The sequence below is a fragment of the Ammospiza caudacuta genome, chromosome 15 (genome assembly GCF_027887145.1).
Source record: "Ammospiza caudacuta isolate bAmmCau1 chromosome 15, bAmmCau1.pri, whole genome shotgun sequence".
Lineage (NCBI taxonomy): Eukaryota > Metazoa > Chordata > Aves > Passeriformes > Passerellidae > Ammospiza > Ammospiza caudacuta.
The window spans coordinates 8,485,734-8,503,261 of record NC_080607.1 but is presented as its reverse complement, the minus strand read 5'-3'; the positions used below and the strand labels follow the sequence as shown (position 1 = coordinate 8,503,261).

Below are 17,528 nucleotides of genomic sequence, written 5' to 3'. Positions count from 1 at the left end.
TTTCAAGCCCTGACAAGCCTGGCAGGCTCTGGGGAAGGGTTGGTGCCAGGGACAGAGCTCCTGCTGCTGCTGAGAGCTGGAGAGGGCAGAGCTGTTGCTGTCCCCAGCAGCTGCTGCCTTCCCCATCCCTCCCAGCCCTCTGATGGCAGCACAGGCCTCAGTTCGCTTCTCCAGGACTTTTTCCTCACATCATTGATCCAGCTCTCTCCTCCCCCAGATCCTCAGACAACCATTAGCATGGCAGAAACAGCTTGGCCCTGATTGCTTCCCATCCCCTCAATCTTTAGGCAACAGATGGCTCTGGAAGTATTGATGTGTGAAGCATTTTCATGTGCCTTAACAACTGCCTTAATTATGCAGCATTGTCATTAGGACTGGACAGGTGATTTAGATCTGAATATCTGAACCACTTCATCATCCAACACTCAGAACCTGGCAGCCCCAGGAACAGGGATGTTTGCTGGGATAATGTCAACTCCCAGTTGTAAGAAACCTTAAGGTTTTTAAAAAGCTTACACCCATGGCTGAGAAATTCCCAACAATCACTTTCGGGTGTCAATTTTCCTGAAGTGTGGCTACAAGCAAAAAGGTGCACTTGGGATGCTCTGTATTTGTTCATTAGCATTTACAGAATCATAGAATCATTTATGTTGGAAAAGATTTCCAAAATCGTCAAGTCCAACTGTTCCTCCAGCACTGCTGTGTCCATCCCTAAACCCTGTCCCCAAGTGCCACAACTTTTAAATAAATGCCTCAGTGGTGACTCCATCACTTCCCTGGGCCACATGTTCTGGTGCTGGACAGCCCTTTTGGTGAAGAAATTTTTCCTGATATCCAATCTAAAGATGAATATCCAGTTTGAAGAGTTATAAACCATAACTGGCATATCTGTGGACATTCATATGTTTGCAGGCACAGCTACAGGTGCAGTGGGAAAATGGGGAAAACATAACAGCGTGCAACTGGGAAAATAAACCACATTCTGCTGGAAGGACAAGGATAAATAGAGAGGTAAAAAAAAATTTAAAAAAAAAAAGAGAAACAAAAATAAAAAAATAAAACAAAGCACAAAATTACCATAGGGAGAGCATGCTCAAAAAACCTCATCCCCAGTCAAGTACTTACAAGTAATAGGAGTAGGAATATGCATTTCTTCTAAATATTGATGGCCAGTCAGATGAACAAAATATCCAAAAGGAGAAAAAGAGAAAAACACATAATTAGATTTAGGTGAACTCCAGGTTTCTTTTTCAATATATAAAGTGTTTGTACTGTTTTCTGTACTGAGATCCTGTTTGCCTACACTTGTTTCAGGAGCTGTACATTGGTGAGGAATAAATAGAAACTGAACTGGAGACAGGTTGTGTTTTCACTTCTGCCACCATGAATAAATCCCCTCACCTTTAATTCCCTCACTTTATCATGTCAGTACCATGGGCAAATAGATTTAATTTTGCCTCTCAAGTGCTTTGATATTTTTGAAATGGAAAAAGATGTCAGAGCTATTAATACAAATAACAATAAATAGGGAAGTGACAATGTAAGAACGCCACAATTTTGGAATATTTAGACAATGAGCAAATTGTCTAATGATAAATCAAGCTTCATCAAACTCTAAAATGCAAATAGTTCATTAACAATTCAAGCATCACTCCATATTTATAGCTGAGCACTGGGGGCATGCATTAGCTTTCTGCATCACTGTGATTAAAGCATTTTCTACCACAGTTTCTCAACAATTCATTTCACAACATTTTGAGCAGCACCACAAACTGAGCCTTGGCACTCAATTCTAGCTTAAGAAATTGTGTATTTACCCTTTCATAGCTGGAAAGGGGCTTCTCTGTAAAGACTGCTTCACAACAGACCTAGCCCAGGGAATTAGAGATTTACCACCAGCCACAAGAAACCACAGAAGCAGCAGCAGTGGTCAAGACAGAGAAAATGAAACACAAATTTCAACTTATTGCACAGCTTTAAAAGCTCTTCCTTGAAGATACTAGGATGACCAGGAATCACTTAGAAATACAAATACAGCTTTCAGGTGTTCACTTTTATGGTTGCTCTGAACACAACTTCCATAAGCACAGGTGGAAACCAGGCTGAGCTCAGTCACTCTGCACAATCACCCTCTGTGTGTGCACACCTGGGGTAAAGAGTTCATGAGGGTTTCACTGAAGTGCCATGGTTTTCCTGCTGATGGCCTTTGCTAGAAACCTGCTCTTTTGGCCAGATTCCTGATGCACGCCACATTCTTGGGTTTCTGCGATTGAGATGGCCCTGAGGTATCAGAAAGTCTCTTTTTTTCCCAGTCCCACGACTGAAGAAGTTGAGATTCCTCAGCTCTGCTTTTCAAGGTTGTTTATTTTCTCTTATCTGTTCCACTCTTTCTCTGACCTGCTGAGATTTGTCCAGCAGGTTGGGTTGTGGCACCGTCCCTGCCCTTGGGGTGGTGTTGGCTTTTTATACTAAAAACTGGGTGTACTTTATTGACAATAATTTTCCAATACCTATCACCTATGTTAGACAGTCTGTCTCTAAACCAATCCAGAAGTGCCACCATCACAGCAAAAGATGGAGGACAAGAAGGAGGAGAAGGACAGGACAAACCCAGATTCCTCCATCTTGCCTCTTGAACCCCCATTCTAATCCCCCAAAATTCTACTCTTTCACCCTGTGACAAATTCACTATCATTCTACTCAAACTCTTGTGGCTTGTAACTCTTCACACAAAGTTGGTAATTGTTTCCATGGGCTAAAATCGAAGGCACAGGTGTGTTTGACTCTGTGCCAAGGTCTCTGAGCCCCTGCCAGGGTCTCAAATCACTCAGGGCAGCCAGAGGAATATTCTGGATCCTGACACCACATTATAAGAAGGGCACTGATTCCACGGTACACCTGGACGTATTTTAACTAAATAATTTAAATCTCCCAAAGGCAGCAATTCTGCCCTAGCAATGCACCAGTTAAGGTGCAGTGATTGCCACTGATCTTTTCTGTGAAAATCCGAATTCCAGCCTCTAAACAAAGGGAAACATGACCAAGATGTAGAAAATGAGAGCACAGGCAGCTGAACCCCTGAAGTCCCCCAAATAATTCCATTAAACCAAGCCCTGGGAGAGGTCAGACCTGGGCTCACACAGCTCTATTGACTGGAAGTGTCCCCTTGAACACCCTGCTGTTCTTTCTGCTGCTCTCCTGGCTGGGCCACAGACATCTGGGATCCCACCAGACTCTCAGCCCTCATTAAAAACCTTCACATCCCTCCAGGCTGCAGGGGAAAGCTCACAAAGGTTTGATCCATAAGGACAGAAAATAAAGGAAGACAAACAAAAGGAGGATTGTGTTTTGAAATTGGACATTTTGGCTTAAATTCTTCCAAAATAAGCAACCTGAAATAAGGACTTACTAAAGAATATTTCAAAGATTAACTGTGAGGACTGGTCAGAGTTATGGTTCAGTAAAAACATGACCTGGTCCAAGAAAATAGAACACAGCCCAAGCCCTGCCTGTCTCCCACCTGAAACAGGGACACAGGGGGGACACAGGTCACTCAATGTGCAAATGTCCCTTTCCCTAGTTCTGTCCTACAGCCTGGGTATGTTCTGCCCAAGAGGCTTTGGGGTTTTATTTAATTAGTTTAAGGTAACCACCTAAATCCTAATCCAGAATAAGGAGCTGAATTTTCATAGGAGGAAATAATCCTAGACACTACATAGCCCCAAATCTCCTTTTTTTGCTACCGACAGCAGTTTAAAGCACTTGTTTACAGTGCATCCATGACAGGCTGTCTGATCCTATTTATTCAGTCTCATATTTAAAGGGGTCAGTGGAGGCTTTGTCTGCTCAAACACACCAGCCTGAGAGGTGTCACATTCTTCACTCCAGGGAAACACAAGGCACGATTACACCAGAATTAAAACTGCCCAGATGAAATCAGAACAGACCCAAATCAAATAATCTGGAGAGGGGCAAAGTCAAAGGGTATTTCCTCTCAAAAAATATCTTTTTTTTTTTTTTCTTGTTTCCTTTTGTTTTTACAAAATTATTTTGTATACTCTCTTACACAAATGTATTTAAATAATATTAAGGAAAAAACAACAAGCTGCTTGGAGGATTAGAAATATTTTCATACAATAAAAATGAGATCTCTCAGGATATGTATCTGTTAATGAAAGAATGTGGTTCTGCCTTTTGTGAGCCCATACACTCATGTAGGCACGGATGACCACCTCTAAATTAACAGGTTAAATTACCACAGAATCAAAGTGGTTTGGATTATTCCAAACCCCCTGCCATGGCAGGGACACCTTCCACTGTCCCAGGCTGCTCCAAGCCCCATCCAACCTGACCTTCCAGGGATCCAGGGGCAGCCACAGCTGCTCTGGGCACCCTGTGCCAGGGCCTCACCACATTCAGAGTGAAGAATCTCTTCCTGGTATCCAATCTAAATTTAATCTCCTTCAGTTTGAAGCCATCCCCCCTTGTCCTGTCCCTACATGTCCTTGTGTGAGGTTTCTCTCCATTATGTTGCAGCAATTTTTATATTTCACATACATGTAATGATGATACTATGGCTTAACTCCTGGAGTTAGTGGGTTCCCAAAACCAAGAAAAAAAACTGTTAATGGTTTTGATTTTAAATACTGTAAGACAGTCATGTTAAAACCAGAAATTTATATGCACACACAATTTTGATATAGATCTATAGATCTATAGATATAGAAACTTCAGCAGATTTTAGACAACCCTAAGTTTCAACTAAAACTTTCAGACAACAAACATAACATCAAAACCAAATTTTCCATTGTATAAATACACTGCTTGTCTTAATTTAGCTTCACATATCTGACTGAACCCTCTAAAACTTTATCAGCCCTCAGAAAGTTTTGAGTTCCTGGAATTTTTTGCAATTTGTTCTGCTGAAACTGTGAGAAACTGGGCACTACTTGCTCATGCTCTGTGTCTGAAAGGTTCCAAGCACTGTGCTGCCAACCTGGTGAGTGCCACAGAACAAAAAGAGGCTCTTGATGATACCAGTGCTTATCTCAAACCAATGTCTTCCTCCTCTTCTAATGCCTCTCATTGCTCTCTGTTAACAAAATGCTTCATGCAGGAAATCCTGTGCCTGTTCCCAAAGAGCTGTGATGCCCTGGACAATGGACAAATGCCACTGGGATATTTTCCAGCTCCATTTGAAGACAGCATCTCAAGTTCAGCTCATTAAATTATTTTTCTGAATTGTTGCCTTGCAAGGCTACACAATTTGTACACCAAGGCCTTGGTGCACTGGGGAAGGGAGCTGTTTTTAAAATGAAGCTAACTCAAACATGGAATGCAAGAGCTTAAGCTCCAAATGCCTCTGTTTGCAAAATCAAAGGAGAGCTCTGCTGTTAAACTGCTCTCTCAGAAGAGCTCAAGCTTTCAGCTCTGCTCCTCCAGAAGCTCCAATCCATTTGTGGCCCAAATCAGCTTCTCCTTTTATAAAAGCTGGTCCCAACCCACACTGGTTTACAAATGCAATGAGCCTGACAGGCTGAGGCTCATCCTCAGGGAACACTTGTCCATATGGAGCTGGACATGGCTAGTGGTGCCCATCCAAGGGAGTCCAGCAGGGATGTGATCAGCAGCTCTGGAGGTGCTGGAGGTGTGCTACAGCCTCCCACACCTCATTCTGCACTCAGAAATTCTAAATGGGAAAAGATTTTAAAGTCAATGAGCCAGTTTATTCCTTATTTCAGTGTGTCTTCCAGCAGGTATCCCTGCAAATTGCAGCAAACAGACACAGACTGCAGGGATTCTGCCTGTCTGCCCTGGGAGGGGCTGTGGAAACAACACAGGGGAAACTGCAATTTTCCAGCTCTAGGGAAAAAAAAGTGAGAATTTAGATTTCTAATACTCCCACTCACCTCCTTTCCAATGTTAACTTTGAAGAAAATTGCCCAGGTTTACAGAGCCTATGGCAAAACCAGCCAGAGCAAGGTTCTGTGAGTGGGACATCACCCCCAAATTCAGCAAACATTGCTGCTCCAGGGACCTGCCAAGCTCAGCTGAAGGTCCTGGGCACTGTCTCAGGGGCCAGCTCAGCTCACCAGCATCTTGGGAACTTTCACACAGAGCAATGGATCCTCAGTGCCCAACCTCTGGGACTCATTCTGCATTAGGAGTAATTTTGCCTGGGGGTTTGTCTGTGTAATCTGGGAGATAATAACTTAGGTTGTAGCAGTCATGACAGCCAAAGCATCAGAAAAATGTTGGAAAAATGGTTGGGATGAAGCAGCCACAGCTTCTCTGGGCACCCTGTGCCAGGGCCTCACCTCTCTCACATGGAAGAATTCCTTCCTAATATCCAATCTAACCCTCCTCTCTGTCAGCTTGAAGCCATTCCCCTGTCCTGTCACTGCAGCCCCTTCTGAGCTGTCTCTCTCCATCTTTCTTGTGCTGTCTCTCTCCATCTTTCTGTAGGCTCCCTACAAGTACTGGAAGGCCACAACTGGGTCACTCCAAACCTTCTCTTCCCCAGAGTCTCTCAGCCTTTCCTGGTAGGAGAGGTTCTCATTATATCCCCTTTATCCCATGCTACTTTGTGACTTATCCCTTGACATTAATTATCAATTAATTATCATTATCTCTTTGCAGTAACAGCCATTCTTTTGTTGCTGGATGTCCCAAAACTGGAATTTCCTCTGGACCCTTAGTGTCAGTGTTATAACACAGGCATTAATTGCTGCTCTGTGTCACACATAAAGAATGTTTTATCTGTACTTATTCTTCCTTTGGAAACTACAACAAGAGGTCCAAGATGGAAGCCAAGCAGAAACTTACCTTCTTTTGATGGTAAGCATTGCTCCCAAGAGGATAATAACAAACATCAGGAGACCAGCTATAACTCCAGCCATTTTCACTGTGCTGTCAACTTGCTTTTCAGGTTCCACTGCGTTGGAATTCTGGGTGGAAGCTCCTTAAAACATGGAGGGAGAGGAAGGACAAGATAAAAAAAAAATCATTTCCAGGCAAACTGTGCAATGATCCACTTTAAATATTCATTTGAAAGCCTAACAACATATTTGCAATCAGATTGCAATAGACAATTGTCCATCTAACCAAATCTGCCTTTAATGAGGGCTAATGACAGATAATTCAGAGCAGTAATAGGGTGTAAAATCCCAGTGTAGTGCAAATGACACTAATATTTTTCTAAGTTATACTGTAATGGGGCATTTACTCTTCTGAAGCACTCAGCATGTACCCAGAAACAGGATAACAACAGTTCTAATTTTAATCTCAAATAGTTTAAATGGACTTGAAATCCTTACTCCTGGAAACAGTGAGCACAGTAACATGTAATTATAATAATTCTTCTGGCAGAAACTTTTTTCCCTCCAAAATTAGCTCACATTTGTCTTTCTCAGTGTATTGGAGGCCTGGCTTTTCGAAACATCCCATTACAGATATACATGTAACAAGCATTAATCCAACATATAGAGCAGCACCCTCCACACAGAATCATGGAATGATTTGAGTTAGGACCTTAAAGCCCATCTCATTCTAACTGCTGCCATGGGCAGGGACACCTTCCACTAGACCAGGATGAACCTTGGAGCTCCATCCAGCCTGGCCTTGGACACTTCCAGGGATCCAGGGGCAGCCACAGCTTCTCTGGACAACCAATTCCAGTGCCTCAGCACCCTTTATCATCACACACCAGGCATGAGTTCTTCAGCCCAAACCAGAGAGCATAATTTCTGTTTGAAATTTTAGGGGGTTTTGGTTTGTTGGTTTGGTTTTTTAACAAGCAAAATCTACACACCTGAAAATAAACCATATTTAGGAGCATTATTTGCACGGCATTTCTGCTCTAACTGAGCACCTTGGAGACAGCTGCCCTCTACCCTGTTGCTGAGACCTCATTAGTCCTCATTACAGACCTTGGCTGTGCTGACTTCAGTGCTTGCTGCACAGAATATTTCCAGATATAGCTTAAGCCAGTGAGCTTGATTTAGAAAGCCCCACAAGATTTGACTCATGGCTACACTAAAGACTAAATAAGCCTATCTTCATTATATTCCTGTTACACTTAACTACTCCTAAAAATATCACCAGTGCAGCTCACAGAGTTAAATGAATTCATGTTACATGAGATCCACTCTTATCTTGGGCTTCACCTTTGCTGCTGCAGCCAGCCAGGTCTTCCCATGCAGCTTAAACATGGGCAAAGGGAATCAAAGGTGAACACAGAGGGCTGACATCAGAAGACCACATTGTTTTGCTCTTTTAACAGCTCTGTGCTGCTGATCTTCAGGACATCTGAATCACTTCTGTTCAAAGTCACTTGCTGGGGGAGATAATATCCAGTCAAGCCCATGTGTTGGTGTGACAGCAGTGTTACTGTCACTGGGGTGGTGTTTTGCCTCTTTGCCACACGTTAAACTGCACATGCTTTAAGAGATGATGCACTGATAAAGCATGATTTCACTTCTCCTACAGCTAAGCTGTTAATTTAGTTTACTCAGAGCAAAACACAAAAATTACCAAGCAAAAAGGACTGGCTCTTGGAATCACACATATCATTTTCAGCTTTTGCCCCTGACAACTCTGCTATTCTGCTGCATTCACCAATTTGCCCATTCAGTTAAGAGTTCACTGATAACTTCTGTGCTCACAGGTCTGAAATGCATTAATGGGACTCCTGAGCATGAAAATAAAATAAGGGATCAGTTGCATATTCCCATCTTCATTTGACAAGCTCTCCCACAATCCTGCAGTAAATGTGTGCAAGAGGTGAGCTCTACACCATCAGACAGGCAATCCCCACTCTGTCACACAACAAAGGCAATGAGAAAGGTACAATTTCTCCCTGAAAATGGCTAAAACTCTATTCATTAAAGTGAAAGTCAGACGTACTCCAAATTATCCTTCAGCTGAGCTGCAGTTACTCTTATGACCCTAAATAATAGGTGCTGGAGAATGGTTTTCTACTATAAACAGCACAGTCAGACACCCCTCATTTTTGTACCATCTGAATACCCTCACAAAGTGTGAGCTGTGTTAGAAGAAATAAGAATGTGCTGTCAACTCCATCTTCTGATCCCCCAGATTGGTTTGATTTTGCCAGGCTGCTGCTCGTTACCCCAGGCAATGTGTGGTCAGAGTGGTTTTATCTGATATTTCCCACCCCACTGCAGGCTCCTGCAGCTCCAGGAGGAGAAGAAAGGTTCATTATCCATCCTGACACCTCCACACAGTGGTGACTGATTCACTCCAATCTTCTGGGCACCTCTATCTCTCTTGGCAAAGGCCAGCAATTCCTTTAGGCTACCAGCCCAACCATTTGTAATTTGTCTCAGCTAATAGTGCCTAGAATGGAGAATGTGACAGAGTCAGCAAATTCCTGGCTCTGGGATTCTCCAAGCCTTGCAGTGAAACAGGACTGCAAAAGTCCATTGTTTTCCTGCTGTTCTGGCAGATTTTCCATGCAGATTGCTAAATCTCCTCTGGCTGCTCTGGTTTCTCACCTGCCCCAGCACCAGCTGTAGGTGAGAACATTCCTGTCCTGGCAGGAGGAGCTCTGAGAGCTGCTTCTCTCAGGACATGACTTCTGCTGCTTCTGACAGAAACACTGTTTTAGAATTCACTTTTGCTTCTCTCCTATGACAGTGTCCACAGGGGTTCTTGGATGAGGGAAGAGACTCCATGTTTCAGAAGGCTTGATTTATTATTTTATGATATATATTACATTAAAACTATACTAAAAGAAGAAAAGGTTTCATCAGAAGGCTAGCTAAGAATAGAAAGCAAAGAATGATAACAAAAGCTTCTGTCTTGGACAGAGAGTCTGAGCCAGCTGACTGTGACTGGCCATTAATTACAAACATCCAGCATGGGCCAATCACAGATGCACCTGTTGCATTCCACAGCAGCAGATAATCATTGTTTACATTTTGTTCCTGAGGCCTGTCAGCTTCTCAGGAGGAAAAATCCTAAGGAAAGGATTTTTCATAAAAGATGTCTGCGACACTCTCCCTTATAGAGATGCAGGATCTGAGATCCTCTGAACACAGCAGCCCATTAAAACTGCTCAGATGGCCATTTCCTACAAATATCTTTAAATACACTTGCAAATCTCTGCACTACTGTACTTGAGGGGCCACCCTTTTCTTTCTGAAAAATCATGTTTATATATTGCTGGCATTAAAAAGGAATGAAAACAACTATAACTGTATTTTCTAGTGGTTACTTCCACCACATTTCCTGGAATGAATTGTTCCTTGTAACAGGAGCTGGATGCTGGAACAGTAAGGCACAGAGCAGGTCACCACTGTTATTAGTGTGTGATTTCAGTGGCACCCAAAGCCCCCATGGAGGTCAGGACCCCATTACTCTGCACTAACACAAACTAGGGCAATTTTCTGCCCTAAGCTTGAGTTCTTAATAAGAAAGGCAAATGATAGCAGGCAGTGCCAGGTGAGTGAAGACTGCAAGTCCCCTAACTCCCTGTCTGTGCCTGCTCTGCTCCACCAGGTGACTGCTCTCAGAGATGCTCTGTCACAGACATCTTTTATGAAAAATCCTTTCCTTAGGATTTTTCCTCCTGAGAAGCTGAGAAGCCTCAGGAACAAAATGTAAACATTGATTATCTGCTGCTGTGGAATGCAACAGGTGCATCTGGGATTGGTCTCATGTGGTTGTTTGTAATTAATGGCCAATCACAGTCAGCTGGCTCAGACTTTCTGTCCGAGACAGAGCCTTTGTTATCATTCCTTCTTTTCTATTCTTAGCTAGCCTTCTGATGAAACATTTTCTTCTATTATTTTAGTATAGTTTTAATATAATATATATCATAAAATAATAAATCAGCCTTCTGAAACATGGAGTCAGATCCTCATCTCTTTCCTCATCCTTGGACCCCTGTGAACACGGTCACAATGCTCCTTTCTGTGCTGCACAAAATTCTCATCCCAGGAGCCAGAGCAGTGCCCTGACTGACTTCCACAGGCACTGACACTCACCCAGCATCCACTGGTCAGTCAGAGCTATTTTAATTCTTTCCCTAGCAACCCAACTGATGTTGTTTCTCTTCAATCCCTTCCAAAATTCCCAGACCCAGCACCTTGCAGTGGGCCAGAAGACACTACAGGCAGCACATTGATGGGAGATGCAGTTCTGGTGATGCTGCAGAGATGCAAAGGGAGCAGGGGCACATGGCCAATTTCCCAGAGCTGTCCAGCTCATCAGCCCATGAGAAGTCAGGTTTCTGGATCATCACACACTGATGGTTTAATTAAGGTTTTAATTAAGGTCTAATCTGGCCATGCTGCTGCTGATTTATAGAATCACAGAATATGCTGAGCTGGAAGAGACACATCAGGATCACCCAACCCAGCTCCTGTCCCTGCACAGACACCCCAAGAACCCCACCCTGGGCATCCCTGGGGTGATGCTCAAACCCTCCTGGAGCTCTGGCAGCCTCAGGGCTGTGCCCATTCCCTGGGCAGCCTGGGCAGTGCCCTCCGGGGGAAAACCAGCAGTGGCATCTAAGGGAAAGGTACCATGGCAATCTTTTCTCCCGGCAATTTCTGCACAAGGTATGTTATTTGAAAATAAGCCACAAAATACAAAGCAACCTCCTCTGTGGAGGTGGCACTCTGAAAAACATCCAGGAAAGAGTGATTACTGAGTGCATGTAACTAAGCAGGGCTGATAATACAAGTTTCTTCCATAAAACCTATTTCACAAACTGCAATTTGAAACATTCTTTACTTCAGGCAGCAATTACAATATTGCATTTAAAAAAAAAATGACACTGTCAGGAAAAGGAATTCAAGAGAGCCATAAACAGGAGGAAAAGTCAGGTATTTATGGGAGGTTTCCAGCTGGTGAGGCACAAATTCCTGCAGTGGAAGGGGCACCACAATCACCAGTAGCTAAGACTCTGGAGGAGAGAGAAGCATCCCAAGGCTTAACAGGAGAAGAAAAAAAAAATCAAATAAAATGATTCTAAGGACAGCTGGGTCAAATATTCAGAGTCCAGGAAAGGGCAATGCAAGTGTAAAGGAGGGAGGAACAAAATGAGAGAAGCAACACAAGAAATGGGAGGTTCAGCCACCTCCAGGAGACAGGAAAGACCCAGCAAGGGGACAAGTCTGGCAATGATGAGGTTTGGTTTCAAAATTGCAGCACCTAAGAACACAGCTTCTTCAGAAAGAAATCTGCTCTTGGAACAAAAAACAATCAGAAAAATCACTTCAGAGCATTATTTAACCCAGAAAAATTAATGAAAAATATTGGGCTCCCAGTCATTATGTGTTGAAATGATCTGCACAATCAGAGTAATTTCTTTGCAGCACATAATGGCCAGGCAGTGGGCTGAATGTAAAATCTCCTAATAGACCTAGAGGCTTGTATTCAAAAGACAGCTATTCTCAAATCACTTGTAAACACGATTTCCTTTATTTATTTTTTTATGGTGCTTTCTATGTGAGTGGCCTACAAATTATTAAAGCAGCTCTGCATGCAGGAATGTTTTCCCTCATGTTTTCAGCTCCTGATAATATCTATGCCTGTAAAACACAGTCTGGAGTGCAAACACAAGGGCAGACAGGTACCTCCAGGAATGATAACACTGAGATAAAGGTGGAAAGGCACCTTTTTACATCCTCATGTGGAAACCAGCCCAGTGTCATCTGACCACACCCTCCAGAAATTTATCAGCACTAAAAACCAATCTGTGCATGATGCTGGTGCCTCCATGTACCATGAGCCAACACTGTGGAACAGCTCATCACATCTAAAAGCCAGATTCCTCTTTGTTTCTTTGTTGTAATTCATTAAAAAATAAATATCACGAAGAGGATCACCACACACAACATCCCCACACCAATTTTCCACCTCCAGTTGTTGAAGACTGCAAACAGCACAGGCTTAAGCCTGTAATGAGACACACTCATTTCTTTAACAAAGCTCAAAAGGAATTGACAGAATGATGAGAACCAAAAGCTTTCAACCACATTCTGAGCAGAGAGAGCAGCAAAACAAAGCAGTCCTGGGGAGAAAGACAGAGCAGAATTTGTATGAGGGATTTTCAGGCTTACAGGTGGAATCTGTGGGAGGATGAGGGTAAACACACAGTGAGACACCAAGATCAGCATTGCTAAGCTGAATGAGAATTAAAAAATAGCTCTAAGTGAATAATTGATTCTGGAGATTCCAGGCAAATACAGCACAAAGGCTATTCTTTCTTCCTACTCTCTTTTTAAAAGAGGAGCCCTTAATTTGTGCTAGAAGCAGATTTATAGTCCCCAAGAATAACAAAGTTTTGAACATTTCCCTGAAAGAGGAGCTCAGCTAAAGAGAGCTGCTGTGGTGCCAACAAGTGATGTGATGGTTCAGGGGGTGAGAGCACATTTCTGTTTTAACTCTTCACTTTTGCAGAACTGTGTTTAAAAACTAGCTCCAAAATTATAGAAATGGAAAACAATGACAATTACCAAATGACAAATTCAGATTTAGGGATGTGACAATTTTTGTGAAGTCAGACACAGGGAGATCAACCTTTTGACTGATAAGAGACAAAAACTTCTCAGTGCCTCTGAGTGTTATGGGTATATCAAGAGATTCACCACAATTACTGACTTTTCCCCCAGTCAGCCCCCTCTGAATAGTTACCCTGCTGTCATCATGATTATCACGAAAAATCCACACCCACAGCAGCTGCAGAAGCTGCAAAACCAGTGTGAACATTGAAATAAAGTCACCTTTGAGCCCAAGGGGATGAAGGTGCCTCAGGTACCAGGGTGACCCACAAAAAGCTGCCCTGAGAGGCTCACCCCGAGCTGAGGGAGCAGCAGGAGAGGAGGAATCTCTGTTCCAGCTAAAGGGATCAGCAGGGCAGGTCAGCACTCTACGTGTGCTGCATGAACACCAGGACGCTTCCTGTGCTCTGCCAGGCTGAAGCAGCACTTTCAGGCAAGACTGGAATGAAGATTTCCCTTTTCCTCTACAATAACACTACCTACCTTGTAGTTTTATCACATATCCTAACGCAACCACGTAGTTTTTAGTGTCCAGCTCCTGGAAGAAGCTCAGATGCTTGTTAATATCAACGCTGTTTCTGAATACTGGCTTGTCAAAAAAACCTATTTAAGGAAACAGGCATCATGTATTTGTAACAGTCCTGGGTGTGTCATGCCTTTGGAAGTGCTGTTAAAGGACAATCATGTCAGGAAAACTAATCCACAAACATCAGAGGTCTATGTCCAAAAAGGAGACAGAGGAGTTCTTTAATTTTATTCCAATAAATGGAGAGCCCATGGGACATTCCCCTGGGGTCTCTCTAATTTTTGGAGGACTCAGCCTCCTTTTTATCCCAATTTCCTGGGCACATTTCTCTTCTCTCTTTCCCCTTTGGCTGAGGTACTTGAGAGGTACAGACTTCCCAGAATGCCTGATACCAGAGATTTCCCTCTTATGTATAACCCTCCCTTTTAATTTTTAATTAAATTCTTACAGAATTTAGGGGTTTTCCCCATTGTTTCTTTCATCTTTCAATATCCCATTTCATTTATCAGCAAACCTACACTTTGTTTGTAAAGGCAAATCTTTGTTTTTTCCATTCATCAATCAGTGGAATCTTTCCCATTGTTTTGTTTATCTCTCAGTGTTGGTTTTATCTACCAGCAGACCCACAGCTTGTTTGTAAAGGCAAATCTGTCATTCCTCTCACTGACAATAATAACCTATTTAGGAGAATAATTTTAAGTACCTGCCCAGTGGCTGACACACCTTAGAAAGGATCTCTATCAGGAAATGGAGACAAAATCCTGGTCACCCAAATGAGTTGGTGTGAGGGTGTGAAGGTCAGGAACATGAAACCCCACTGTCCTCTAAAACATGAGAGTCTCCTCCTGCCTGCCCCCTCCTCAGTCCCTGTGCAGAGGAGGCTCCAAGGGAATCCAAAGAGCTCTTACTGCAAATTTCCAAGCAGAAGAGATGAAAAACAAGCCCCTAAATTTCATAAGTGAAGAGTCATCCAATGCTCCCTGCATTCAAACTAAGTAAAAGAAAGCCAAAGGAAACTTTTTTTAATTTGACCTTCACATGTGGCTTTCATGTCCAACTACTGACTTTTCTTTAATTTCCACTCCTTTACCTGGCTACCAATTTATCTGCAAACAAAGGTGAACGTCCACTGGTTCAGCCAAGAGCATCCTATCCCACCAGGTGGGACTTGAAAAGGGACAAGAACCTCTACCCTGCTCCAGGTAAATCCTTGCCTGCTTTGGTTCCTGGAGGGCTAGGCTCACACTGCTATAATATATTTTATTTTCCTTTCTCCAAAGACCTTTCCATCCTGAAGCTACTTGTGTCCTGGCAGTGGATGCTCTGAATTACCAAGGTGATGTTTTCAGTCTCCTGTTGCTGAACTATCCCAGATTTCATCTTAAACACAGTGCTTCTTCTCCTCTTACCTCCAGCTGCCTGTTTTAATTGGGGAGCCCAGGATTAGGGTTTGGCAATGCAGCAGAGCTCTGGGGTAGATAATGACCCCTGGACACGAGGCTGGAAATACCAAATTCAGTTCACTCCTGGCCTCATCCCATTCTGCACTAACTCAAAGCTGTGCCCTGGGATAAGAAAGCCCCTAGAGGGATTGCAATGCACAAAACTTGTGCTAAAAAATAACTTTCAGAAAGCAGAAATTTGTTCAGAGGGAAAAAAACTCAACCAACCGTTTTCATGCATTCAACTTAAAAATTTCAACTTTATCTGAAATAAATAGCACCAAACAGAATAAACCTGTCAAAGGAATAATATTCCAGTGTATTAGAAGACAAAATGCGGCAACAAACAGATTTGAAGTGGGATTAGATCTGTTTAAAAAACACATTATCTGTCTACAAAACCAGAATGTATTCCAGGAAACAAAAGAAGCCTCTTCAATGGATTTGAGGGAGCAGGAGTTATTAAATCAACAGTTTTCATGTGCAGCAGGACTGTGTGGGAACAGCAGGAACTTTTTCCTTCCTCATTTTCCACTGATTTTTTTTCAGAATTCTCCACCAGCCCAAGACTTCCCTGGTCACATTTCAGACCCAGGTTTTTTATTGAGATTTCAACATTCTCCCAGGAAGTTTCCTTCTTCCAATGCTGATGCACTACCAAAAATCAGGATCATTTGAACTTCCAAGTAATCCCAGCATCTTTTTGCTTCAGCATCATCACAGCTGATGTGCAGTTTAAATAATTGTTGGGCAAGGAAGTCATAGAGAGGCAGGAACAGCCATGCAGCACTGGGAGGGGAGTATTCCTAGAGAAATGTAATCCATATAAAAACTGGAAAAGCAACCCTTCTTTCCCATTAATGTCATGTAACACTGCCACATCCCAGCCATTCATTCTGTGCGCATCAGGCTGAAGTAAAAGAACCTAATTCCACAAGCTGATGGGCTCTCCCCTCCATACTTAAATTTTCTGGAGTTAATGATGATCCTGGTCCCGTTGTTACATATCTTGGGGCAACTTTATGGCACACACACCTCCAAGTTCCTTCTGATGGAAACTGCAAAACCCTTGAGAGGTTCTGAACCTCCCCACTGTGAGTGGCTTGGTGCTGCTGAGGCTCAATTCTGCAGCATCTCTGGCTGCAGCAGAAGTTTCTATAGAAACTACAGTTTCTATAGTTCCTCTACAGAGAGCTTGCAGAATCAAGTTTTCCTTTTCTCTCCACCATTTCTCCCACAGCAGGACTCAGCTGTCTATGAATATGCACAACAATCAGCCCCAGAAAATGGCACAGCTCCTTTAAATGGAAATGCAAGCTCCATGCACGCTCAGGGGACCCGTGGGGCTCTTCCATCACACTCAGGAGCTGCTGTGAAGATTTGAGAGCTGTTGAGCCCTCAGCTGACCCTCAGCACAGACAGATCTCCACTGAAGGAGCGCCATGAAAGCACTGCCCTCCTTTATGCTGCAGTTGGAGCAACTGTAAAAGTAATTTCTCATGCAAAACAAGCATTAAACAAGAAGTCACGAAGCTGCTCAGACCTCTGGAAGCTTGACCAATTTTCCTTTATCTGAACTGATAATCACCTGTGCTCAAGAGGCTGGGCGGGTTTGGCGTGGTCACCTGGTGTCTACCTATCACTGCTAAGAACAAGCAAAATGGTTCCCAGGCAGCATGCACGAGACAAAAAAAAAGGAAAAAAAAAATTTACCTCATAATGGTTATTATAGTTCCATTCTTTCATTTGCAAGAACTCACATTTTAAGGAAAGGAGAAATGAGTATGGGGAGATAAGGAACCATTAATGAGCCCTCTGCCTTGGTTTCAATTACACTGTGAAATTAATTTAATGTACTTTAGGAATACAAGAGGTAATCGCTCTCTCTCGGTAAGAGGTTGCAATTTTCTCTAATAAAGTGTCGATATAAATATGTTGCTTTAAGACAGGGAGAACAAGTCAGTTAATTCAGAAAGAATGGGACATATTAAAACAAATGCTGTCAAGGAAACCAAATGGCAAAACCTA

At 42.9% G+C, this 17,528-nt stretch overlaps 1 protein-coding gene across 1 annotated transcript in view; it reads right to left on the bottom strand.

Moving 5' to 3' along the window:
• Positions 1 to 17,528, bottom strand: part of PTPRT (protein tyrosine phosphatase receptor type T) — a 489,127-nt gene that overhangs the window by 72,801 nt on the left and 398,798 nt on the right. Inside the window, exons 14-15 of the mRNA XM_058814983.1 lie at positions 6,826 to 6,961; positions 1,126 to 1,155 (exon numbers count right to left, since the gene is read on the bottom strand). Of these exons, the coding sequence (XP_058670966.1) occupies positions 1,126 to 1,155; positions 6,826 to 6,961 (166 nt within the window). The remainder of the gene's footprint in view (positions 1 to 1,125; positions 1,156 to 6,825; positions 6,962 to 17,528) is intronic.